Source organism: Aulonocara sp. 'chitande type north' Nkhata Bay, linkage group LG17, assembly GCF_057382095.1.
Source record: "Aulonocara sp. 'chitande type north' Nkhata Bay isolate Kocher_YH1m ecotype deep benthic linkage group LG17, A_spYH_male_GT1.1, whole genome shotgun sequence".
Lineage (NCBI taxonomy): Eukaryota > Metazoa > Chordata > Actinopteri > Cichliformes > Cichlidae > Aulonocara > Aulonocara sp. 'chitande type north' Nkhata Bay.
In genome coordinates this window covers 42225362-42251820 of record NC_141360.1, presented here as the reverse complement: position 1 = coordinate 42251820, position 26459 = coordinate 42225362, and the positions used below count along the sequence as shown (strand labels likewise).

Genomic DNA, 26459 nt, shown 5'->3' with positions numbered 1-26459 from the left:
TATATTGCTACAAAAAAGCCATAAAAATTATGACAGATATTTGCAGTTTCTGCCAAATTGTGGGAATTTAATTATAAGGAAAAATCCACCAACTCTGAACCGCGACTTTGAGCGGGTATACTGTGTTACATTACAATATTATTTATATCAACACAGAGTGGTTAATCATATGTTGGATCATCATTATGTTAGGGATTAATGTAACTATATGGCACAATAACAACAACTACTTGATGGGTTTGGCTTACATGGACCACAGTAAGTGTCAATAAATTATAATCTGTTTAGTGTAACTGAACCTTACCAGTAAGCGCACGTATTGGGTAGTCTAAGGAGCTTGGAAACAAAAGCGTCTGGACTTCTTTGAGTTGCTTGAAGATGTTTCACCTCCGAGAAGCTTCTTCAGTTCGAGGGTCAGATGGTGGAGAGTCCCAGATTTAAACCCAGTGGGAGTTTCCCCCCACAGAGGGACAAAGGACCCCTGATGATCCTCTACCTAATCACATGAGCCAAGGTGTGAAAGCGGGTGTGGGTCCCAATCAGCCAGAGTTTCGGGTGAGCTCATTGTGAAACCTGGCTCCACCCTATCATGTGATTTCCTGAGGTCAGTGGAGCGACCATCTTTGAACAGAGGCGGTGGTTTACGACACCAACTGTCTGCCATCTATAATCCAGTTTTGAGATCCCTTCTCAGACGCCCACTCACATCCTGGACCATCTGACCTCAGGAAATCACATGATAGGGTGGGGCCAGGTTTCACACCTTGGCTCATGTGATTAGGTAGAGGATCATCAGGGGGTCCTTCGTCCCTCTGTGGGGGGAAACTCCCACTGGGTTTAAATCTGGGACTCTCCACCATTTGACCCTTAGAACTGAAGAAGCTTCTTGGATGAGAGGTGAAACGTCTTCAAGTAACTCAAAGAAGTCCAGACGCTTGTCTTTCCAAGCTCCTCAGACTACGATGAGCTGGATGACTGAGAACCTTCACAGACACGTATTGGGTAGTTTACCTAATCAGTAAGTACCTGAGGAAAATTACCCAAGTGTGATGGTTCCCAGCTATAACACACAGTCCCGAGTGTCACACCTGAGCAGCATACAGCGTTACTCTAAGACACTGAAGCTCAGTCAGAGCTTAGACTGATTACTGCATCTTTGCTGCCATGTCAGTTGTTATCTAATGGATCTTCTACTATTGTTTTGAACAGGAAAAACATCTCAAAGTCAATATGTGACGCTGAGTACCCAGCCACACGGGGTCACAGGCCAGTGCATTCCTAGTGCCGGTCCAGGTAAATGAGGAGGGTTTTATTAGGAAGGGGATCCGATGGAAATTTTGGCCAAATCAAACATGCGGATCACAAAGAATGAGCTTTCCATACCGGATCGTTCGGGGCCTGGGTTAACAACGACCACCTCCAGTGTTGTTGGCTAACAGGATGCTGGTGGAAACTGTGCTACTGTTGGCCGAAGACAAAGGAAGAGGAAAGGAGGAAGGTGTGTTCGGTGGCAACAAGACAGAAGGAGAGGCAGGAGTGAGGAGGTGAGATTAGGGACCATAGGGACTATGACTGGCTGATTAGAAGGAAAGAAGGAAGGTAGATATATGTGTCTACAGGAGAACATGGGCATTGGAGGTGGGTTCAGGTTTTTCTACCATGGCGTAGACAAAGAAATAGTGTACGGCTGATCTTGACTAATGTAATGGTAAAGAGAGTGTCGGACAACATCATGAGTTGTGTTTGAAGCTGGAAATTGGATGATTTATACCCCACAGCTGTCGGCTGGCAGAGATAAAGGGGTAGAGTGTGTCCCCCGAGGAAGAGGGAAACGTAATTTGAGCAGATTTCAGTGGACATGTAGCTGAAGGGAACAGGTGATGTTAGGCAAGTATGCTGCTAAAGACAGAAATACAGAAGGACACATAATAGTAGATTTTAGCATGGAAAGAAGAGGAAGAGAGGAAGGTGCACAGATGGACTACATCATATACACGAGGTGCAATTTGAAAGAGAGAGGAGACTGCAAGCTAGCAGCAGGGGAGAACGTAGCCAGCCAGCTTCGGGTGAAAGCAGTGGTGGAAGTAGACTGTTGGACAGAGTTCAGGAAGACGTTGAGACAGGCACTGGGGGGTAAGGAAAAGTTACCAGATGACTGGCAACATTGTAGTGCTAAGGGAAACTAGCAAGAAGTTGTTCAGTGTATCCTCTGGACCGAGGACAGAAGAAAAGTGTCACGATCCTGGGTCTTCTGACCCAGCGTTTTGAGTTTTAGTTTGTGTTTAAGCCCTTCAGGTTTTCTAACTTCATTTTTTTATCATGCCTAGGTTGTTATAGTGCTTTGTTATTAGATTCCCCTTGTGTCTTCCACCCATGTTAAGTCTCCTTTGCCCTTCATGTGCTTCATGTCTGTGTCTTACGTTGTCTAGTTCAGTTTGTCATGTCTGCGTCTTATGTTTCCTGTTTTATTTTGAAGAGGTCTGGTGTTCCTGTGTTCATCGTGTTTAGTTTTACTCTTCCACTGTGTTCCCACTTCTCTCATTAGCCTCCTGTGTGTATTTAGTCTGTGCCTTCTCATTCAGTCCTGCGTTCAGGTTTTCATATATATCTATCTATATATATATCTATATATCTATATATATATCTATATATCTATATATATATGCTCATCATCATTGCCATGTTTAGAGTTTTGTTTGTTTTTCTGTTTACCAGGATTTTTCATAGTTCGTGCTTCCTTTCTAGTTTACCCAGTTTAGGTTATTGCTTAGTTTGCTTTGTTTTTGCTCTTTTATTTTGTACTGTTCTGTCTGCCTTAATAAACAGCTCATCATCAGTTAAGTTTGAGTTTTAGAGTGTCTGCACCCGGGTCCACTCTTCACAAACTGTGTGAAGTGTGAAGATGAACACGATGAACACAGGAACACCAGACCTCTTCAAAATAAAACAGGAAATGTAAGACACAGACATGAAACACATGAAGGGCAAAGGAGACTTAACATGGGTGGAAGACACAAGGGGAATCTAATAACAAAGCACTATAACAACCTAGGCATGATAAAAAATGAAGTTAGAAGGGCTTAAACATAAACTAAAACTCAAAACGCTGGGTCAAAAGACCCAGGATTGTGACAAAAAGGAGACTTGATGATTAATTCAATTCAATTTTATTTATACAGCGCCAAATCACAACAACAGTCACCACAAGGCGCTTTGTATTGTAAGGTAGACGAGTAAGTACAACAAGGCACTCAAAAGAAGACTTTAGCAAAGAAAAGCTAGAACAGTCGGGAAGAAGTAGTACTGGGAGTCTCGGCATACAGCACAGAGAGCGGCAAAGGAAAAAGCTTATACTGAGTTGTATGTGAGGCTGGGCGCTAAGTAAAGGGAAAAGGACTCATACTGACTGGACAGGGAAGAGCGCGAGCTAGAAAGGATGTGCAGCACCTTCGGTTGATTAAGTCCAGAAATGTGCTAACACGTAAAGACAGTGTGAGGATGTAGAGTGGAAAGGTGGTTGATCCAGATGACATACCCCAGGGCAGAGAAAAAGAGGGCAGTGGACTTTTTCACCAGACTACTTAACACAATTTTGGAAAGTAAGTGGGTGATGAAGAAATGGAGAAGTGTGCTGGTACGGTTCAAGGACTGGGTCTATTTTGCAAAAACTACAGAGGGATAAAGCCAATGGACCAAACTATGAAACTATGAGAAAGAGCTGCTGAAGCTCGGTGACGAAGATTAGCAAGCATCAGTACGGCTTCACTGCAGAAAGATGTTCACTTAAAGAGAAAAAGTAGGGAAGGTCAACAGTCTTTCTGGATCTAAAGAAAGCCTTTGATAAGGTGCCAAGAGAGCCCAGTGGGACAGCAGTGCGGTGGTAGGAGTGACAGGTTCACAGTACAGGTGGGATTACATCAGGCGTCTGCTCCTATGTTTGAAGACTACATTCTGATCTGTGGTGAGAGTAGAAGCAGGTGGAAGTAGGTGGAGGTGGAGCCCAGAGAGGTGGAGGTATGCACTGGAGAGAAGAGGAACGAATGACAGTAAAACCAAGACAAATACACGCGGGTAGAAGGCGTAGAGATAGTACAGATAGAAGAGCCATCCACAGCAACAGACCGCACAAGAGAGGTGAAGCAGGGAGTGGATGCAGGTGGAGTCAGCAGAGGCAAAGTTCAAGGATGATCTGTGATGGTAGTGAGGCCTGCAATGATATGTGGTTTGGAGAGGCTGAGTTAAAGTTGTTTTCATTGGAAGTGACCAGGATGAAGAGCATAAGCTCAGTTTGAGCGGTTTGGAGATTAAGTTAGCGAGGCAAGGCTGAGATGGTTTGTGCAGAGGAGGGGAGTGGACGAAGGATGTTGAACATGGAGCTGACAGGCAGGAAGAAAAAAGGAGCCCAGAGAAAACAATCCTGGACCTAGTGGAGGAGGACAAGCACAGGGTGGGTATGGTGGTGAGCCGTAAAGGGAGCAGCCGAACGAAGACGACTGTGACGTCGTACGGATATACCAGTGACTAAAGATGTGCAGAGGCTTCTGTGTGCTCTGGAGTTTTCATGATGTGCAACAATGTCTGAAAACACAAAGACCAACTCTGCTGGCTCTAACACGTTTGTGGGACGTGTGCCCTGTTTCTCCCCTTTCCTGTGCTACTCCATGTTCTGCTCTGCAGCATCAAAATACCAGTCATTTGTAGTAATTCGATGTAAAAGTTAAATCGGGGAAGAACTACAGGACAGAACAACGTTTCGGCATGTATACATGGTCAAGCAAACCACCTGCACCAACTGCATACTTATTCTGATGAGTCCTGGTATTCCTAATGCTTTCCTGTTCTTAGAGGGACTATCACAGCCACATTACCAAAATGATGCTTTTTTCAGCACAAATAGCTTTGAATTGCCTGTTGCAAATCATGCCTGCATGACTCTTTTAAATACTCCTTTTCTTCTAACTTCATGCTCTGAAAAGAACAGCACGTGTCTCTGACTTCCTGGAGCTGAATCTGGACAGTCGCGTTTAAATGCTAAAAGGACGTTTAGTGGTGTCAGAAACAATAAATTGGGCTCAAATGTTGTTGCTTCATGCTAGTTAAGGATAAAAGTCTTGATTCAATCCTTTCAGAGGCTGTGATGTCTGTGAAGGTTCATCCAGGTCATCCAAGCTCCTTAGACTTTGAGGCCATAAAACACACCATAAATGAGGCCCCTGTGATGCGTGGGATATAAAACAACACTCCACGTTGTAGAACTGTGTCCCTGCACAGTAGGTGTGTACCTCACATCTGCACACATCTTATCTGTCAGACATATCCCTGTGGTTAGCACCAACCTTCTGACTGGTTCAGTGTGGACGAGAGCAGCGTCTGTCATGACTTTCATCCAGGACTCCATCTCTTTGGCTGTGTCAGTGCAGAAGTAATATGTCCGCATGTTGGGGTGCGTGGCCTGAGTGAAGACAGAGGGAGAGCGGTAATAAGATAAAACAGAAGTGCGAGAACCAAATCTGGATCATGACTTCATCACAAGTATCACACTGAACTGCCCAACACACAACTTTCTATGTGTATGTACAAGTATACACACATCTATGTGAGAAAAACCTATTTTTTTATGTATTAGCATTTTGAACCATGAAATTCAGACACAGCCGCTCAACTAAAACTGACAGTAAAATGTTTGATATCAGTCTGGTGTGGTCAAGTGTGTGCACGAGGCAGGACATGGGATCTGTTGGGGTATTTCTACAAATGGACGCCTCTTTCAGTCTCAAACCTCTGATCAAACCTTTGGGGTCAGTACATTAACCTCATCAAGGTGAAACTTTGAGACTTTCTACCTTTTTTACATCTATAACTTGCACACTGTGAACCCTGTGAATACCCTAACCCTACCCCACCCCATCCAATCACAGCAGATGGCCCCGCCCCTCCCTGAGCCTGGTTCTGCTGGAGGTTTCTTCCTGTTAAAAGGGAGTTTTTCCTCCCCACTGTTGCCAAAGTGCTTGCTCATAGGGGATCATATGATTGTTGGGTTTTCTCTCTATGTATTATTGCAGGGTCTACCTTACAATATAAAGCGCCTTGAGGCGACTGTTGTTGTGATTTGGTGCTATATAAATAAAACTGGATTGAATTGCTGTCACATGAAAATAAAAATCAATAAAAATGAAAAGTTAGTTACAAAGTAGCATGGATTGTTGCCATCAATAATAATAACAACATGACAAACCTTTAAAAAAATGTAACTAGTGTTTACCTTAAAGGCATATTTCCTGCTGATGTGGTCATCCACCGACAACATAGATATGTGAAAACTGGGCAACAGGATGCTTCCTAGGATGCTATCCTCTTTTTCATCTGCAGCAACGAAAGAGAAAAGTCTGCAGGTTGAAACATATTTATGGCAGCAATCTGATTCAATAAGGTTTCAGACTGGGAGATTTGTGGGTCAGACTGGTACAAAATATTCTTCTTCTGTTTGTGTTATGTTTGCTCTTATTAGTACGTGTCAATCAAACGCATGGCCCAGAATGATAGGAGATAGTGTTGATATTTAAATATTCGTTTATCAAGCTGTAAAGATTCCCAGGAAGAACGAGGAGGGAAAAATAGCCTTTGGAAGAAGGAACATCGTTGGATAGATGTCAACATAGTACAAGTACATAAACTTCCCTGCAGCATGGCTTCCTTAACTGCAGCTTGAAGTTGTGTTGGGATTAGTGGAAACCAGTGATATTTGTGAATCAGCGAAGTAATAACCAGTGCTTTCAGTTTTTTGAATTATATTTCCCGAGGCTTAAAACCTGGAGTCACTGTTAGAGATATTTAGTAGATGTTTTCATAGTGAATCTGTGCCCTGCTGTAAAGAGCTGAAGTAAGAGAAACAAGTGAGGCAAATGAAGAAGAATGCAATACCAGTATATTTAATCATTATATACTGATGTCTGATTTTGCCATATATATTACAAAATTCTCCAAATGAAATTGAATGACGCCTCATGAACAATAACAGCTGTGATGGTTGCAGCTGTGATTCTGTCACCTCTGTGCAGTATCATGTTTCATGCGATCTAAAGGCAGCACAGTACATGCACTGCGGCACAAAACCACAGAGCCTCCAACGCGCATTACTGTTTGCTTTAGCCGAGGCGCTGCGGCTGTTCTGGCTCGTCCCTGATGTTGAATGGCTCCAGCTGGCTTACAGAGCCGACATCTCAACGTTATCAGGTAAGAAAGCAGTGAGGAGGCGATATGTGACCTCTGTAAACACTTTGCTGTTGAGTTTATGATCTCAGTCAATCGTCATATTTAATAAAAATTTAATCTTGTTCATATTATGTTTCAGACGATTATGGGCTATGATTGGCTAATGACTGATGAATAAAACTTGTTCTCGATGTTTCAAAATGGGACTTAAAAACTCTTTATGTTAAATATGTTACAAGTAACAGTTATTTCTAAATAGTAACTTTTAATTCATTCTGTGGTTTGTGGGACACAAACAACTGAAGAAAGTTTAGTATAAAAAAAGAAATGGGTTGTAGTAGTTATAACAACAACAACGATGCTTTGGATGTGTCAATTTTTGGTTGGATCTATTAAATCTGGCAGATTTACTAAATTTGGACTCCAAGTTAATTAAAGCTGAATGAAATTTAATTCACGGATCCATGTCATGTTCATCTTAATCAAGATAAAGTATACTTGTGTTTTTAAATGGAAATTTGGTGGCATGATAAAATGATGTTCATTCGACAGATGACTTTAATAATAATAATAATACATTTTATTTAAAAATGCCTTTCAAGACAACCAATGACACTTAATAATAGAATAAAACATGTAATAGAACGAAGACAAAATGAAGAACAATAGAAACAAAAGCACAAGATTAACAAACAGTGGGTAATGCAGGCAGCTGAGTTTTGAACCAGTTGAAGCTTATGGAGGTATTCTGGGGGGAGACCATGAAAGAGAGAATTACAATAGTCAAGGCGGGAGATAACGAGACTGTGGACAAGGATGGACGTAGGCTGGGTGGAAAGAGAAGGATGTAATCTGTTAATGTTGCGTAGATGGAAGTAGGCAGAGCAGGTGAGATTATTGACGTGAGATTTAAAGGATAGTGAACTGTCTAGGATGACCAAGGCTCTTAACCTGAGGAGAAGGGAAAACTGTGCAGTTATCGATAGAGAGAGAGAAATGGTTCGCCTTCAAAAGGTTGGATTTGGTGCCAATAGGGAGGATTTCAGTTTTATCCTCATTAAGCTTGAGAAAATTAGAGCTGAACCAGGATTTTAGTTCAGATAGACATTCTGTAAGGGAAGAAGGTGGGAGGAATCAAATGTGTGGAGAATGGTACCAAGAGGATGTATATTATGAAGAGAAGAAGGCCTAAGACTGAGCCTTGGGGTACACCAGAGGTGACCGGGAAAAGACGAGAGCGGGATGATTTCAGTTGAATAAACTGGGAGCGGTCAAGGAGACATAACTGGAACCAGGCTAGGGTGTGAGAGATGGTGTCGAAGACCGAGCTCAGATCCAAAAGGACGACTTTGTAAGATCACCTGCTCAGTGATTTCATTATGTTTCTAAAGAAATTAAAGAAAACTTCATTGTTGGATTATATTAGTGCTTTTTTGTGGTGATGGATTTGCAGACTGACAGAGAATAACTGACGTGGTATAACTGACATGACAGGCAACTTACTGTTACCTTAAAACATGAGCTTTATAAATAGTTAATGTCTAATCACTGGGAATAAACTGAGATCTGCTTATCAAATTGCACCTCTGAAAACTATGATTTAAGTCTTTAAATGACGTCTCTGCCTCGCTCTGATAATACCAAAATTGGCAGTGTAAATGTAAATACACTAATTTATTTTATCTCGATGAGCTCTGCAGTCGGAGGGATGATTAACATCTTTGCCCTTACAGAAAGAATATAATTTACCACATTTCCAAGATCTCAACCTGAAGCAGCTCCTTAGAATAAAGCGACAGAGCCAGAAGGAGGCAAACGGAAAAAGAAAACGTTATTATCCGAAAGCTGTGCATGTCTCTTCTCTGGCTAGCAAAGCCAATCAACATGCAGCTCTCCCCTCGGGTTGTCGTGTAAGCTGCCGATCGCACCCTGGAAGAAGCTGATTCATCAGTTTATGGAGATGGAAAAATCCCTCTGAAGGTGCAGAAAGCATTAAGGAGGAAAGAGGAGCTTTTATGAACGCAGTTCTAAATTTGTGATGTTGCACCACACGTGACCTCTAAGTAATAAAAACAGTACAACAAAACTGTTGATGTATTTCGTTATAACCATGTAAAGCACTTTGTGCTACATTTTTGTATGAAAAGTGCTTTATAAATAAAGATTGATTGATTGAGAAGTTCGGCCATCCGGGAGGGGCTCAGAGTAGAGCTGCTGCTGCTCCACATCGAAAGGAGCCAGCTGAGGTGGTTCGGGTATCTGACAAGGATGCCTCCTGAGCCCCTCCTGGGTGAGGTGTTCCAGGCATGTCCCACCGGGAGGAGGCCCCGGGGCAGACCCAGGACACGCTGGAGAGATTAAATCTCTCGGCTGGCCTGGGAATGCCTTGGTATTCCCCCGGATAAGCTGGAGGAGGTGGCTGGGGAGAGGGAGGTCTGGGCCTCTTTGCTTAGGCTGCTGCTACCGCGACCTGGCCTCGGATAAAGCGGATGAAGATGGATGGATGGATGGATGGATGATTGATTATGTCAGCGTGTTGAAGTTGCTGGCCATGACAACGTTTTTACCACCACAGACTGATTCTTTGAAATGAAAGTAGAGCTAAAGAAAGGTGTACTCACGCTTGTAATCAATCTTGAGAGGACAGTATTCCATCACAGAGACTGAATGAAAACCATTATGATGCCGTGTGACGGATAACAATCAAGTGTGCAAAACCTTTGCTGTATATTTATTACGACATTAGGCAGCTATACTACTCAGAAATAAAGGCCTCGTATGTAAACAGTGCATATCTTCCACATCTTGATATTTGTAAACAGGTGTGAAGGTACACACGGTTGACAAGCCTCGAACTTTTCTTAAAGTGCCAACATGAAGAGATGCATGTGTGTTTGTGTGTCCTCACCACGGTAGTAGAAGAGGCACATGTCAGACAGGACGAACCACCTCTTCTTCCACAGCTTCATGCCTGTACTGTCCTGAATGAGTCAAAGGTCATCAGTGAGACAAAATATAACAATTATAGAGAACGTTATTATTTTCAAACACACGTTCTCATCTCTTGCTTCCTCTTCAAGTCTGAACTGGCTCTTCTCCAGCCTTTCCTGTTAAACAGCCTCCATCACCTCCTCTTTGTTATCTCTTCATAAAGCAGTGGCAGATTTGCCTCAGTGGGTGCTTGAAGCAAAGACCTGTGCTCTGTTCGTGATGCCGACGCTGGCACCTAATTACTGCATCAATGACAAGTTTTAAGTCTTTGGTACTTTCAGCAATATAATGCGTTGGCCACACTGATATCAGCTCTGCAGTGAAAGGGTTTGCTGGGTGGAGTTGACTAAAACTTGACGAGGGTCATCAAGCTTTATTCAGTCTTCACTGCTATGGTGAGAGGTCCCCTAACCAGGCAAACACTGACCCACTACAGAGCTCCGTGGGGCACAACACTTAAAGAAAGTGATAAACACAAGCTGATTCAGGGTGGTGTGTAGCAGTGAGGCGAAGACACATAGCAGGAATACCGTACTCCCATTTACTAACTGTCCATAGTCACTGTAGTGTTTGCTGCAGCAGAGCTGAAAAATTCAACTCATTTTATTTACACAGTGCCAAATCACAACAGTTTCCTCAAGCTGCTTTATTTTATGAGGTAAAGTCCCCACAATAACAGAGAGAAAGCTGGGACAACCAAATGACCCCCAATGAACAAGTCCTTAGGCAACAGTAAGAAGGTAAAACTCCCTTATAACAGGAAACAACCTCCGGCAGAACCAGGCTCAGGGAGGGGCGGGGCCTGATCATTCTGGATTTAACAGGAAGCCAAAACAGGAGAAATCTGCTCTCTTTCTAGTCCCTGTCAGGACTCTTGCTGCAGCATTTTGGATTAGCTGAAGGCTTTTCAGGGAGTTTTTAGGATAATAATGGATTACAGTCGTCCAGCCTGGAAGTAACAAATGCATGAACTCGTTTTTCAGCGTCACTTTGTGAAAAGATATTTGGAATCTGTGGTCAGCCTCCTTTGGCCAGCTTATTATCCCAGCAGGTTACCTGAACACAGGCAGGGCGTAGGTGCCGACTGCCAGGTTTTAATGGTTGCAGCTTTCCTAGCGGCCTCTTTGTGATCCCCATTTGCCTGTAGAATTCCTAAGTACTTCTAGTTGTTGTCAGTGTTGCCTTCTGGTAGTACAATCACCTCATTTCTGACTACCTTTGCTCTCTTTGCAACCATCCAAATACACTTCTCCGGTCTGAACGATATTCTGATGTCATTGCTGTATATCCTGGTGGTGTGGATCACTGAATCAATAGAGGCATCATATGTTATTTCAGTATGCCCTAACTCCATCCTTGGTGGGGCTGTTCTCATATACTCCCCCGTGCCACTGAGCATAATCTTGGATGGTTCAATGGAGAACATCCACTTTATTCTCCTGGCTTCTGTCTCCAGGATCTTCAAGCAGCCAGCTAAGGCTGTGAGTCTTTGTTTGGCACTTTATTAGGCCACAGTTACAGACAGCTGTTGATACTTCTTAGGCAGCCCTTTCTTCATCACGCCTTTCAGCAGTTGCGACAGTTAGCTAACTACTCTGTGCTGCCTTGATCTTAGCCTCTACTCTCCTTCACCATGGACGGTACTGCTCCTTGTGGCTGCTCGTGTTTAAGCACCTCGGGCGACTGTTGTGATTTGGCGCTGTATAAATAAAGTTGAATTGAACTGTAGCCAAGGATCTCAGTCATCACTGCTGCCATGCTGTAGATCAGCTAGTTGGTTTTAGTAATGGTCACAGCAACGATTCTCCTTAATACGTACAGACCCATACATGATTACATTTTTATTACATTAGGTAAACTAAGCTGGTCCACTGACTGCTGAAATAGTCAACACAATCATGCAACATTTTGACTGGAAATCACTCAGAGACAACACAAAGTCATCTATATGGTGGCAGTCTGGACACCAGATCCAGTTCCAGAATTCCACAAATTCAACGACGTCCGATAAGCCTTCCTCATTACCTGTTTGTAAAGCCAGCTGCTCCTCACCACTGGGGCATTGGGGTTTCTCTTGATTGAGTTGGACCTCTTGCCAAAGTTGTGGACTTTTCTGGAAGACCTAGAAGGCTGTTTAAAGACGTTGATAGATGATGAATGTAGAGAATTTGGATGCCTAACATGTAACAACAGCTGCATAGAGAAAACATTAGATACATTTAAATGCACACAGTGTTTTAATAACAATTCACCAAAAAAATTAACCCCGCAGACCTGTACACAGAATTTATAAAATTACGAGCTGGTTACAGTGAAAATCGCCTTCTTGAAAAAGACTAAATTTACAGTTCAGTATTAAATATTACTATAAAATGAACTACATACAAAGTGTGTTTGAATGGCAGAGATGTCATGGCTCAGTGTCTCACTGAGTCTCACAGGCCTGAGCGTGCGCTGGAAGCAGTTTGTAATTCTTACCTTGTTTTAACAGCAGCTCACCACAAACAGACATTTTGGACGTTTGACTGTATTTCCAGAAGTTTTACAGCTTTTCCTACTGATAAAATCCTCTTTTATGGCCGTTCACACAACAGAGTGATCAGGAATAAACAATTAAATGACAGAAAAGTGTCACGCTCCCATGTCTCTCTGACTGGCCCACACTGGCTACAGGTTTGGTTTGTGTTTTTCTTTCTCTCTCTCCTCCCCATTGTCTCCTGCCTGCCTGGGCGGAGCTTGTTACTGGGCTCTCACCTTTGGCCCACTCACCTGGGCTGATTGCCACCACCTGCTGCTGATCTGTAGTGATTATGCTGCTGCTATTTAAGGTGAAATCGCTGGCTTAAACTACCCATCGTCTCTGTATATAGATCCCCCGGACCTGTTTGCGGACCCCTAGTGACATTCCTGTGTAGTGATGGTCAAATGAAGCTTTCTGAAGCTTGTATTGAAAAACGGTTCATTACTCGAAGCTTTTCAACACAGTCCTCTCTGGTGACATCTGGTGGCCAAAAATATGAAGCGCAGCTTGAATCCACAAAATAAAACCAACTGCTTCATTATGACTGCTCACTCTACAGAGCGGTGTCCTGTCTGATATTGGGCCGCTGTTGTGTTGCTTTGAACGTGTATTTTTTGGTGGTTAAAAAAATGTGTTTTACTTGTTTAATAAATAGTTTTGACCAGTAAACTCTCAGCACCCGAGTGCCTTTATTGTGATCTCGGGTGACTTCAACCATGTATCACTGGACAATACACTACCAACATTCAAACAATATGTGGACTGTCCCACCAGGGGAGAGAAAACTTTAGACTTACTGTATGCTAACGTCAAGGATGCATACAGCTCCTCCTCCCTCCCCCCACTTGGTAGGTCAGATCATAACCTGATTCACCTCACCCCCCGCTATGTGCCAATTGTGAGGAGGGAACCTGTGACCACCAGGACTGTTAGGAGGTGGTCAGAGGAGGCAATAGCGGAACTACAGGGCTGTTTCGAGGTGACCGACTGGGAAACACTCTGTGAGCCTCACGCCGAGGACATCAATGGGCTTACTGAGTGTATCACAGGCTACATAACTTTCTGCACCGACTCCATTGTTCCAGCTCAGACTGTTCATTGTTACCCAAATAACAAGCCGTGGGTGACTAAGGACATCAAAGCCCTCCTCAACAACAAGAAGAGGGCTTTCAGAGGGGGCAACAAAGAGGAGGTGAGGAAGGTCCAGGTGTTACTAAAGGACAAGATCAGAGAGGCTAAGGACAATTACAGGAGGAAGCTGGAGTGGAAACTCCAGCAGAACAGCATGAGAGAGGTGTGGAGGGGCATGAAGACCATCACTGGATTCAGGCCAACCAACAGCAGGGGAGCTGAGGGAGGTGAGAATAGAGCCGACGAGTTGAATCTGTTTTTCAATAGATTCGACACCACAGTGTCTGCTCCCACAACCTCACCTGCAGTCAGCCTGGAATCCAGAGCCACACCACTGTGCCAGCCTCTCTCTTCACATGGCGCTGTTGCCTCCTGTGAGAGTCCTGACACCCCTCCCCCACCCATCACCTTCACTCAATACCAGGTTGAGATGCAAATGAGGAGACTTCACTCAGGCAAGTCTGCTGGACCAGACGGAGTGAGTCCCCTTGTCCTCAAGGCCTGTGCCCCCCAGCTGTGTGGAGTCTTTCATAAACTGTTTATGCTGAGTCTGAGTCTGCAGAGGGTCCCGGTGATGTGGAAGACATCATGCCTCGTCCCTGTACCAAAGACGCCTCGTCCCAGTGGCCCCCAGGATTACAGGCCCGTGGCACTGACCTCCCACATCATGAAGACCCTGGAAAGGCTCATCCTGGACCAGCTGCGACCCATAGTAAGACCACATCTGGATCCCCTTCAGTTCGCTTATCAGCCTCGTCTCGGAACAGAGGACGCCATCATCTACCTGCTCAATCGTGTCTACACCCATCTGGACCAGCCGGCGAGCACTGTGAGGGTCATGTTTTTTGACTTTTCCAGTGCTTTCAACACCATCAGGCCGACCCTCCTGGGTGATAAGTTAGCAGCGATGCAGGTGGATGCTTCTCTGGTGTCCTGGATTGTTGATTACCTGACAGGAAGACCACAATATGTACGTCTCCCACAGTGTGTGTCTGACAAGGTGATTAGCAACACAGGGGCACCACAGGGGACTGTCCTCTCCCCCTTCCTCTTCACCCTCTACACCACAGACTTCAGCCACTGCACAGAGACCTGCCATCTTCAGAAGTTTTCTGATGACTCTGCGGTGGTTGGATGCATCAGCAGGGATGATGAGACAGAGTACCGGGCTGTGGTCGACTCCTTTGTCACGTGGTGTGAGCAGAATCATCTGCAGCTCAACGTGGCAAAGACCAAGGAACTGATCGTGGACTTCAGGAAGACCAGGAAACACTTGACCCCTGTTTCAATCCAGGGGGTCAGTGTGGACATTGTGGAGGACTATAAATACCTTGGAGTACACATTGACAATAAACTGGACTGGGCTAAAAACACCACAGCACTTTACAGGAAGGGCCAGAGTCGTCTCTATTTTTTGAGGCGACTGAGGTCCTTCAACATCTGCCAGAAAATGCTGAGGATTTTCTATGAGTCTGTGGTGGCCAGTGCGATCCTCTATGCTGTTGCATGCTGGGGGAGCAGGCTGAGGGTCGCAGATGCCAACAGACTTAATAAACTGATCCGTAAGGCCAGCAATGTTGTGGGGATGGAGCTGGACTCCCTCAAGGTGGTGTCGGAGAGGCGGATGCTGCCCAAGATAAAGACAATGTTGGATAACACCTCCCACCCACTCCATGACATGTTGGTCAGTCACAGGAGCTCGTTCAGTGAGAGACTGAGATTACCGAAAAGCACCACTGAACGACACAGGAAATCATTCCTGCCTGTGGCTCCCTGTACAACGCATCCACTTAACACACTGTTTGCTGCTACAGCTACACATGTTTCTTTTCCAAATATTTATTTATAAGTGACTTATGTATGTATGTATGTATATATATGTATATATTGTACTATTCTTAGTTAGCGTATTGTCTGTCTTGTCTTAATGTTGGTTTAAAATGGAGCACTGTAACAAAAAATAATTTCCCCCAGGGATCAATAAAGTATTCTGATTCTGATTCTGATTGTTCAAACATGCACCATGGTGTGGTCTTTCTTTGCTTGTGACGTCTTGATGTTGGTAAATACAATAATTGAAAAACACCACATTACATATAATAATGTACAACACATTATGGAGTATGCTTCTGCTGTGAGGTCCCGCCTCCATGCACTTGTGCAATTAATCGCTAGACGGGTATATTTATAAATAATATTATATTAGGGACATTTTCCCAGACATATTTTTGACCTGGGGGTAGAATTGATTGTGAAACGGAAAAGGAAAATGCTTATGAACTTGCAAATTAAAAACATGATGCATTTAAGGTAACCCTTTCTCATTTTTATTTAAGAAGAGAATTTGTTCCACTGTGCGATGGCCGAACCTGTTCCTTTTCGTGGAGATAATTTCTCCTGCATTAAGGAAAATCCCTTCACATGGCACAGAGGAGGCTGGAGCGCACAGAAACTGGTAGAGATGCAGTTATACAGTCTACCTGGGCCCCACAAACTATCAGCTAAAGAGAATAGATAGATTACATTGCTGCACATTTTGCAGACTAACATTTTCAGATTAATTAAACAATAAAATATATATTTTTACAACATTACATGTAAAGAATCAAGTGGGAGTTTTTCTAAAGTTATTTAATGATATTTATATTATGGAAGCAGATTTTTGACATTTTACCTTTTTCCCGTTGTCAGATAAAATAAACGCACAAAACAAAAGCAAACGGCCAGAACACAAAGCTGGAAAACCCACCCGGCTGACCAAAATCAACTCAAAATCCTCCCACACAACAGAACCTCCGAATCAGTGGTTCGCTATCTGTCACCATGAAACACTCCACAAATCCCGTGAATGATTCACTTCCTTATTAACCATTGAATCAGACACTGAAGCAGTTAGGCTCTAAATGAAGCTTCGGACGTCACTGATCACGTGACCCTGGCCAAACGAATCAAGCTTCGACACAGAGCTTCTGAAGCACCGGAGCTTCAGCTTCAAGCGGGCCATCACTATTCCTGTGTGTGGCATCGTTAGTGGCCGAAGACGAGCGAGTGTGAGTGGAGGAAAAATGGTGGTGCGTTTCCCTTTCCTCTTCTCCCTGGAGCCCTGGACCCCCACCCAACTCACTACAGATATATATGTATAGCACTCGTGTGTTCCCTTTGTAAATAAATTAGACGTTTTGTCTTTAAGAATTGTGTCTGTGTTTGAGTGCGTTCCATCACCGTGACAAAAAGTTTCTGGTTTTCAATTTCTACTATAGAAATTTCTTTTTTCTTTTATGACAAAATTGAAAAAACAAAAATAAAAGTGGACAGTCTGGTCTATCAGAGCCTTTTCTGTAATTTTTCTTACAGTTTAAGTCCAAAGAGTCATGCAGACAGATTGTTTCTTTGTCACAGCAGCTGCTTCTTCGTCATGTAGAAAATCAGTTAAATATGTACCTTTTGACAGAAAGGACAGAAAGGAGAGTTTCACCTCCTTTCCCACTTTGACCTTAAGTGGAGCGGCCCACTTAAGGTCAAAGTGGGCTGATGTAAAATGAGTTTGACACCCCTGATTTAACTTAACAAGAGTCTGGTTGTAAATGAGGCTCTCACACAAAAACAGCAGCCTATGCAACTACATAAAACAACAACTCGGTGCAAAATGCACGATAAGGTCAAATAAGGTCATCCACGAGTACATCAAGAAGATGGCAAGAACTAAATGCTCAGTGAATACCTCAGGCAGCAGAAACCCAAGAAAGACGAGGAACCATCATGGAAGGACAGGCCCCTGCACGGTTTGTACCACCGGCAGATAGAGGAGGTGGCTGATATCCAGAAATCCTACCAGTGGGTGAACAAAGCTGGACTGAAAGACAGCACAGAGGCACTAATCATGGCAGCACAGGAACAAGCTCTGAGCACAGATCCATAGAGGCTGGGGTCCATCACAGCAGGCAAGACCCCAGGTGCAGGCTGTGTAAAGATGCCCCAGAGACAATCCAGCACATAGCAGCAGGGTGCAAGATGCTAGCAGGCAAGGCATACATGGAACGCCATAACCAAGTGGCCGGCATAGTGTACAGGAACATCTGTGCCGAGTATAACCTGGAAGTCCCGAGGTCAAAATGGGAGATGCCCCCAAGGGTGGTGGAGAACGACCGAGCTAAGATCCTGTGGGACTTCCAGATACAGACGGACAAAATGGTGGTGGCTAACCAACCGGACATAGTGGTGGTAGACAAACAGAACAAGACGGCCGTAGTGATCGATGTAGCGGTTCCCAATGACAGCAACATCAGGAAGAAGGAACACGAGAAGCTGGTGAAGTGACCCCCAACTTGGCCATCAAACATCTTGCTCTTTTAGATACAGTCTTTTCCAGTACAACCAGTAAGCTTTGGTGGTGGGGCTACAAGCTACTAGATCAGCCGGGGGTGGCCGACCTACCCCTTTCTTGATCCATCCCCACACTGAGATTATGTCTGCACCAGTAAACATTAGCTGTTCTGGGTCCAGGCACTGAACAGACTATTGATGAGTGACTCAGTCACCCGGTGGATACTTGGGTTAGTCAAGGCATCATTGCTACTGCCAACATGGCTGTAGCTCAGGAGGTAGACCTATTAGCCAACCTACCAATCGATCCCTGTCTCCTCCAGTCTGCATGCGAAACATCCTTGGGCAAGAAATTAACCACAAGTTGCTGAATGTGTGTGAATGTCAGATAGACTGCACTAAATACAAAGAACATAAAGAAGTGTTTGTGCAAATGTGTAACAATGAGGCAACTTGTGTAAGTTGTGCTTTGAATGCTCAGAGTAGAAGTGTTATATAAGAACCAGTCCATTTTCTATTTACCACCATCCCCTACGGGGAACACGTCAGTCCTGGCATTAGTCAGCCATGGGTACTGTCAGAGCCCTCTGCCCCCATTCAACATACCTCTCTCTACTTGCCATTCAAATAAAATCGAACTCAAATGGAGGGGTTATGATGGGATGGTCCACTTCCACTTCTAGGCTGCAGAAGTTGGGACCTGCAACCATATAGGAACATGAAGGACAACTGGATCTCCTGGAGAGGGCATCCGTTTTTGGTGGTTTTGGGCAAGCCGGTCCTTTGGCTCCCTTAGCCTGGTCAACCAGTGGAGGCTGCTATTGGCAGTTCGAACAGTGAATTTATTACTTCTGGTAATACTGTCAGCTGCCTGCTCCCCCAGGAGTTTAAGGACTCAAAGTGTCAGTTATGTACTTGTTCTGATAACATCTCCTAAAAAGAAACACTCCTAGTAGAAACTATCACAACTGCAAAATAAGACATTTTTTCGATGTTAGGGTTTGTGCAATTCGAGGTAAATTGTGTGAGTAATTTAAATACACTTACAAAGACATATGCTGATGGCTTAGGGTTGGAACATGTAAGACGTGCCTTTTGTAGTCTAACTTCTCTACATCGTGGTTTCAACATGGTGGACACAATGTGTCCCAGTGCACCACTTGTCGTCTTCTTCTTTGTGTTTATGAATTAAAATGTCGTTAAAATCAAAGGAATGAGGCATTTTTATTTAGACTTTCACACATTATTCTTTCTGTTACTCTAACTCATTACAGAATACAGGAAATGACTCAGAGTGGAGATAAAGTCACTTACTGCATCAAAAAAGCAGAAAAAAGACGAGTTACAGCTAAAAGTTTCTGCCTATTTTCTTTTCTTCATCGACAGCACAGGTGACCTCCACTGAAATAACTGATTGAATTTACAGCACAAAGAGCATTTCTGCCTCTGCTGACGAGAGTCAGTGTGGCTCACTCTTGTTATGAGGTTTAGGTAAAGACTAACCCGTGTAGATGAGGTGGAAGTGGTAATGGCAGTAGTGACTGTGGTGGCTGGGCTGCCAGTGAAGGTGCTGTAATCGGAGCCACCTGTGTAGTTTGACGCTTCACTCATGGTACTCATAGGATGCTCCTTCTTGTCACTGCTGCTTCCCTGTTCCGACGAAGACTTGGGAGCCGATCTGCCACAAGGCGAAACACAGAGAGACACAGACGAGGGATTCAGACATTTCACTTTAGAAGAATGTACAATAGAGGGAGTGTCGTGACCCCTACCTACACTTACTATATTTTCAATTCAATTTTATTTGTACAGCGCCAAATGACAACAGTCGTCTCAAGGCGCTATGAAACCCCTGTGACCACTGTTGCAGGTACTGAGCCTTTGAACTATGCTCTACCAGCATGCCGGCCTGGTTACAAAGTATCTGCTGACAAGGTCTCCTACCACATCTGGGTACAGGAGAGGTCCCAGAAGAGGTATTAAGCCAGATTTTAGACATGCAAACCTGCTTAAAGTAGGCCAAGTTATTGCAGAAGCAGCTATTTTAACAAGTTTGCTCCATTCCTAAATTTCATTTCAGCCCAGTTATCCTGACTTTTTATTGTTAATCTCTAGTTTTGTTCCTTGGAGTGGAGAAAGTATCTTCTTTATCACAACTGTCGATGTCCCATTTCTGATACATAGCTAGTTTTTGGCAGGTAGAGGAGAAGGAGACAAAACATTCAAAGGTATTTTTGTGCTTGTGAAGCATAGCTGCCGAAAACAAACTACACAAAACAGCAGACACACAGAGAGAGGAGGCAAAGGGAAAGGAATAAGAAATGTAGAGTTAAGTGACATGCAACAGAGGATAGTAGTGAAAAAGGACAGACAAATATAGAAATCAGTGATTCACACTGTCACAACTCCTTATCCCCAACACTATAAAAATCTAAGCCACATAAGAATGGTTGATGACCTTTCCCAGCTAGAAATCACGTTTCCTGCCGATTACAGACAGTTAAGTTTTATTCAAATGAAGTGTGAAGTACTTAGAATACTAGAAGGAATTGTTAGTTAGTTAATTGTTGTTAGTTTAATAGATTCTTAGGTGCAAGTGGTCTTTTCAAGTTGATGAGAGCTTAAGATGACACAAACGTTGCCCGTCAGAAACAATCAGTCTCCACAGGTTGAAGCCAGCCAATCAACTAACAGCACATTTCACCGAGCAGATCCCATCTTCACTCTCTTAATAACACGCTTACTTTGTTGGCACAATTAAACAGAGGAGGAGAACGAAGGAGAGGACGAGTGGCTTGAACGAACACAAGAGGAGAGGGAAAACGAGGGTGATGGAAGCAGAGATAAAGAAGACTGGAGTGTGTGCGTGTTCAACTCACCTCTGTTATTTGCCTCCACATCCACCCAATTTAAACGGCCAACTTAGCCTGTCAAATTGAACCAGCTCAAAGTTTTTTGCTGCAGAACGGTGGAGAGAGTTACTGAGAGGAAAATATAGCTCAAGGTCTCCGAGTGCCAAGGTCAACAGAGCATAATAATAATAATAATGGATTGCATTTATATAGCGCTTTTCGAGACTCTCAAAGCGCTTTACAATGCCACTATTCATTCACTCTCACATTCACACACTGGTGGAGGCAGCTACAGGTGTAGCCACAGCTGCCCTGGGGCAGACTGACAGAAGCGAGGCTGCCGTATCGCGCCATCAGCCCCTCTGGCCAACACCAGTAGGCGGTAGGTGAAGTGTCTTGTCCAAGGACACAACGACTGAGACTGTCCGAGCCGGGGCTCGAACCGGCAACCTTCTGATTACAAGACGAACACCCAACTCTTGAGCCACGATCGCTCTAAGCAAAGCACATCAACTAAACTCTGTTTTCACACATAAGAACAAAGGAAGTCTCCGTGATTCCAGTTGGTATTCTTGCAGATCTGTGTTCTGTGGATTTCTACTGTTGATGCCACACACCACACAGTTTCTACTGGGTCCTGCTCAGTGAGTAGTGCTAGAACACTGCCAGACCCTTAAATAATGCTTAAGTCTCTGAAGACATAACTTTAGGGGTTTAAGCTCTATCCCTCAACACACAACACATCCTTTGCCATCTTTATCTCTCCTGAAAGCAACATTTACTGTCTCATACAAGTCTAACTCATCTTTTTAACTGTTTATATCACCTCCTTATCTATCTATTCTTAATGGAAATACTGCTCATCAGTTACAGTCTGTATCATTTACCATGCAAGTACTGTACTTTTGTCTTGATGCATGCTCAATCATCCAGGTAAGGAAGGGGAGAAACGTTTCCTCATCATCAGGTGACGTCTTCAGTCTCAGCTGACTGCAGGTTTCCAACCTTATAAACAGGACATTTGCACAATGACTGAAACCAGCAGCACTGAAGGAACACTGGGCTGGGAGCTCAGTTTATGATCATTAATATGCAAATTGTTATGACTGTTGATTAATGGCCACGAGTCCCATTCTCAGAGATTTTGGAAATGACTGAATTCAGAGCACTGTAAGATGGTGAGGATGTGGACATGTGGGTGAAAATGTTGTGTACTCACTCAAGCAGAGAAAAACATCCCTGCAAAAGGGTTGAGCTTTGCAGTGACGCCGAGACAAATCCCGCAAGTGTAACCGATCACAGCCACAGAAACAGCAATTCGAAACAACAACATTGCAGATGTGGAAGCAGAGCAGCTACAGACGGAAGTTTCAGCCTGTCTCAGCAATGCAAAGCCCCCAGCATCCAACATCAGCTTGGAGTAATGACAACAACATCATCCTCCTTCCAGCAGATGAGGGCAGGTGCACAGTTTTAACCAGAAATACTATCACGAGAATACTTCTGAGCCCCTGAAACGAGACCCAGGAAGTGGTTACAGGAAGTGGGTGATAGACTGTCTGAAGCAGTTAGAACAGGACAAGGCTGTTAACCGGACCTCATACCACAGGCTGTACCCAGGAGAGTCTACACCAAGTCTGTATGGTTTACCGAAAATACATAAACAGGGAGCACCTTTAAGACCGATCGTCTGCATGATCAACTCGGTCACCTGTAACATCTCCAAGTTTCTGGCTTCGATCCTCAACCCGCTGGTGGGCAGCTCTGAACACCACATCCAGAACACAACAGATTACAGGATGACCACAACCTCAGCAGCAGGACCGCTCTCAGCATCAACCAAGTGTGTTTGAACTGTGTCTCATTCCACCTACTTCACATACAAGGGTCAGTTCTACAGACAGAAACATGGGTGTGCCATGGGCTCCCCAGTTTCAGTTTCAGTTTCGTGGCCAATTTGTACATGGAAGAAGTGGAAAAGAGGGCTTTGCTAAACACCCTGGAACACCACCAAGCCATTGGTTCAGGAATGTGGATGACACCTGGGTGAAAATCAAATCTCAGGACGTACCACATTTCATTAACTCGGTGGACCGACACATCAAATTCACCAGGGAGGATATGAAACGTGGCAGGTTAGCCTTCTTAGACTGTGACTTCAGCCATTCCCCAACTGTGAATGGTACTCGTGGTCATTTATCAATCGTCATGACAGTTTGCAAATTACTGATCATAAAAGTGACCTCACAGCCCATTGTTAATCAGTGCTGCCATTTCAGTCATTACGAAAATGTATGTAAACCTGCAGTCAGCTGTGTGATGAGTGTTCAAAGTCTGACCTGAGTCAGATAATTATCCACACATGATAGCTACTTTGGTTTGTGGCTCATAATCAGCATCAGGAGTTATTTTTTGCACTGCGACACAGCTGAATAACTTATCACTAGACTGTTGTGATGTTTCAAAATCATATCAGTGTTTTGATTTGCCTAAAAGATAATTTAAGGAGAACCAGTGAAAACATTTTTCTTGCTTTTTGGCAAATACTATATTTACATTTACATACATTATAAATTTCTTTTACACAGCATAATATTATGATGTATAGCAAATTATTGTAATTATCATTAGAATGTGATTTCTCATCTATAAACTGTTGCTGAAATGAGTACCAGAAAAAGTCTCAATGTGCCCAAATAGTGTTCATCAGCTCAGTGAGGGATCACGGCCTGTGCTCGAAGCATGCCACTGCAATACTTTGTTGATATGTTGAGATTTATAAGCAATGGCTTAACTTTTAATAAAAAGACCCAGCAAATTAGGTATCTGGAATCAATTACTAATGCATTTGTGTTGGAAAAAGAAAAAACAATGCAATTAAGTCTGTTATGGCCTCTTCTCATAACGATGGAATTGAATTGATATGATCAAGGCAACAGTTCAAACCTGAACAGAACTTAAAACAGAAGCAACAGTAATGAAACCCTACAGGGTGCATGTGTCAGCCAAGCAAAGTCATTATGAAACCATTAAAAAGTTTCCCAGGCTTCCAACTACGAGGTGTCTCAGCAGTCGACACATACAATTAGAGCTGGGCGATAGAACGATAACGATATGTATCGCGATATAACTTTTACTCGATAGAGAAATTAAACTATCGCGATAGACCTCGCCGCTCTTGTCCGCTTAAAAAAAAAAAGAAAAAAAATAAAGGTCAGCCAATCCAAATTAAGTAGCGCAGAGCCGAACCAATCACAGCCGCAGCGTCACGTCGCGTGACTTGTTACGTACAGCACAAGTGCCAAGCTGCACGTGTGTTTGTTTGGGAAGCAGCCAGCGGGTAATGGAGGAAATGAGTGTGCCGACTAGAAAAATCAACCGAGCGTGACCGAAGAGAAAACAGATGATGGTTCCAACGCCGGAGAGATTGTCGAACGGAAGAGCCATAGAAGTTCCGTAGTGTGAAGGTATTTCGGCTATTTCAAGTCTGACAAAAAACAGAGTAGCGTGCACTGTAAATTGTGCCGAAAGCAAGTCTGGAAATACAATAAACTGGTGCATGCGTCACACTGTGCGCCACGTTATTGTTTCGGTGAAATGAATTTCTACAATACTGTTAATTCTACTCTCTGCAGTGTTTAAATGCTTACATATACACACAGTTACTGTCCCTCCACACATACGACTCGGTTCTGCTTCTATGCCCCAGCTTTGTTTACTTTTTCCCACCGAGGCTTCTAGACTTCTGATTGGCCAACATTTCGGCACGGTTAGGAATCTAGCGCCACCTGCTGCTTTGGCATGTTCATAGCAGCGTTTTCCTTCATTTCTGCCTTTACGTGTGGACGGGATTATTTTTTTAAAACGAAAACGGAAAATCTGTGTTTTCAAAAATACCCGTGTACGTGTGGACGTAGCCTCAGTCTCTGACTGGAAGCGCTAATTCGTCATTCGGCTTTTGTCAGACTAAAGTAACTGTTAAAACTGTTTGAAAAGCTCAGCTATACAACAAGGAGAGATTGAGAATTTCCTTTTAGTTCTCAGTTTATTTGATATTGACAAAAGTTAGTCAGTTTTGTCTGTTCTTCTGTAAAACAAACTAAGATTTATTTTTAGAATTAATATTTTGTTTCTAAGTGGAATTGACAGTTTAGTCTGTTTCATTTGTTCTATTTTGAAACTTAAACGCTTTAGCGGCTGCCTTTTGTGTAGTTTGCAATATTTGCCTTTATTTATCTGAAAAAGTCTCATGTTCCTTAAGTACATCTACCCTGTTGAACTTATTATGGGAAATAAATATTTAAATAAAAACAAGCTGCTGATTATTTCACATTTTACTTGTGAGCAACGGCACATTTAAATCTTACAAATATAGTTATTTGGCTGATATCGTGATAGATATCGTTATCGCCTGAAATGAAAAAAACATATCGTGATATGAAAAAATCTCATATCGCCCAGCTCTACATACAATCAACCCATCCGTGCACAGCTGAAGACAACCTGCTCGACCAAATTTACACAGATAGTCAAGAACTCTTTTTGTACCAAAGGCAGGGCTGTGACATTACTGCTTGAGTATAATATTAAACTGCTTGGTGGAAGCTCACAAGAAGCTCATCGGGGGGCAGGTTATAATACTCCAAACCTGACTAGCACTCAGAGGTTTAGGCAAAGACGTGATACGTGGACGAGCCAACACAGGATGAATTTGCAAGAATTTTCAGGAGGATGAAGCTCCTTAATCTGAAGCTCTTCTATCCTTTTATAACATGGTAGTTACCAAACAAACAAAAAACAGACATAATGTACTAAATGCACTATTTCAGTAGAAAACTGCACCACGTATAACAGGCAGGTAACAGGTTCACTATATCACAAACTGAGTTTCCTCAACTTCAGCAACAAGAGCGTGTGCGTTTCCACAGACTCACAATCCACACAATCACTGAAAGCAAGTAAGAGTTTTACAATGTATTAAATATACTCAACAAAAATATAAACGCAACACCTTTGTTACTGCTCCCATTCCCCATGGGATGGACGTAGAGACCTAAAATTCATTCCAGATACACAATATAACCATCCCTCCCAAACAGTGGTCACAAATCAGTCCAAATGTGTGGTAGTGGGCACATCTGCTATATTGAGATAATCCATCCCACCTCACAGGTGTGCCACATCAGGATGCTGATCTGACATCATGAGTAGTGCACAGGTGTACCTCAGACTGCCCACAACAAAAGGCCACCCTGGAATGTGCAGTTTTGTCTCACAGCAAAATGCCACAGATGCCACAAGCAATGAGGGAGCGTGCAATTGGCATGCTGACAGCAGGAATGTCAACCAGATCTGTCGCCCGTGCATTGAATGTTCATTTCTCAACCATAAGCCGTCTCCACAGGCGTTTCAGAGAATATGGCAGCACA

At 43.5% G+C, this 26459-nt stretch overlaps 1 protein-coding gene across 3 annotated transcripts in view; it reads right to left on the bottom strand.

Annotated features, from left to right (window-relative positions):
• The window catches only part of LOC147310689 (pleckstrin homology domain-containing family A member 5-like), a 157735-nt gene that overhangs the window by 55658 nt on the left and 75618 nt on the right, over positions 1–26459 (bottom strand). For all 3 annotated transcript variants that reach the window (XM_086268990.1, XM_086268992.1, XM_086268991.1), the window contains 5 exons: positions 19682–19856; positions 12229–12333; positions 10121–10193; positions 6263–6363; positions 5337–5452 (listed from right to left, as the gene is read on the bottom strand). In XM_086268990.1, coding sequence (XP_086125116.1) covers positions 5337–5452; positions 6263–6363; positions 10121–10193; positions 12229–12333; positions 19682–19856 — 570 coding nt within the window. The remainder of the gene's footprint in view (positions 1–5336; positions 5453–6262; positions 6364–10120; positions 10194–12228; positions 12334–19681; positions 19857–26459) is intronic.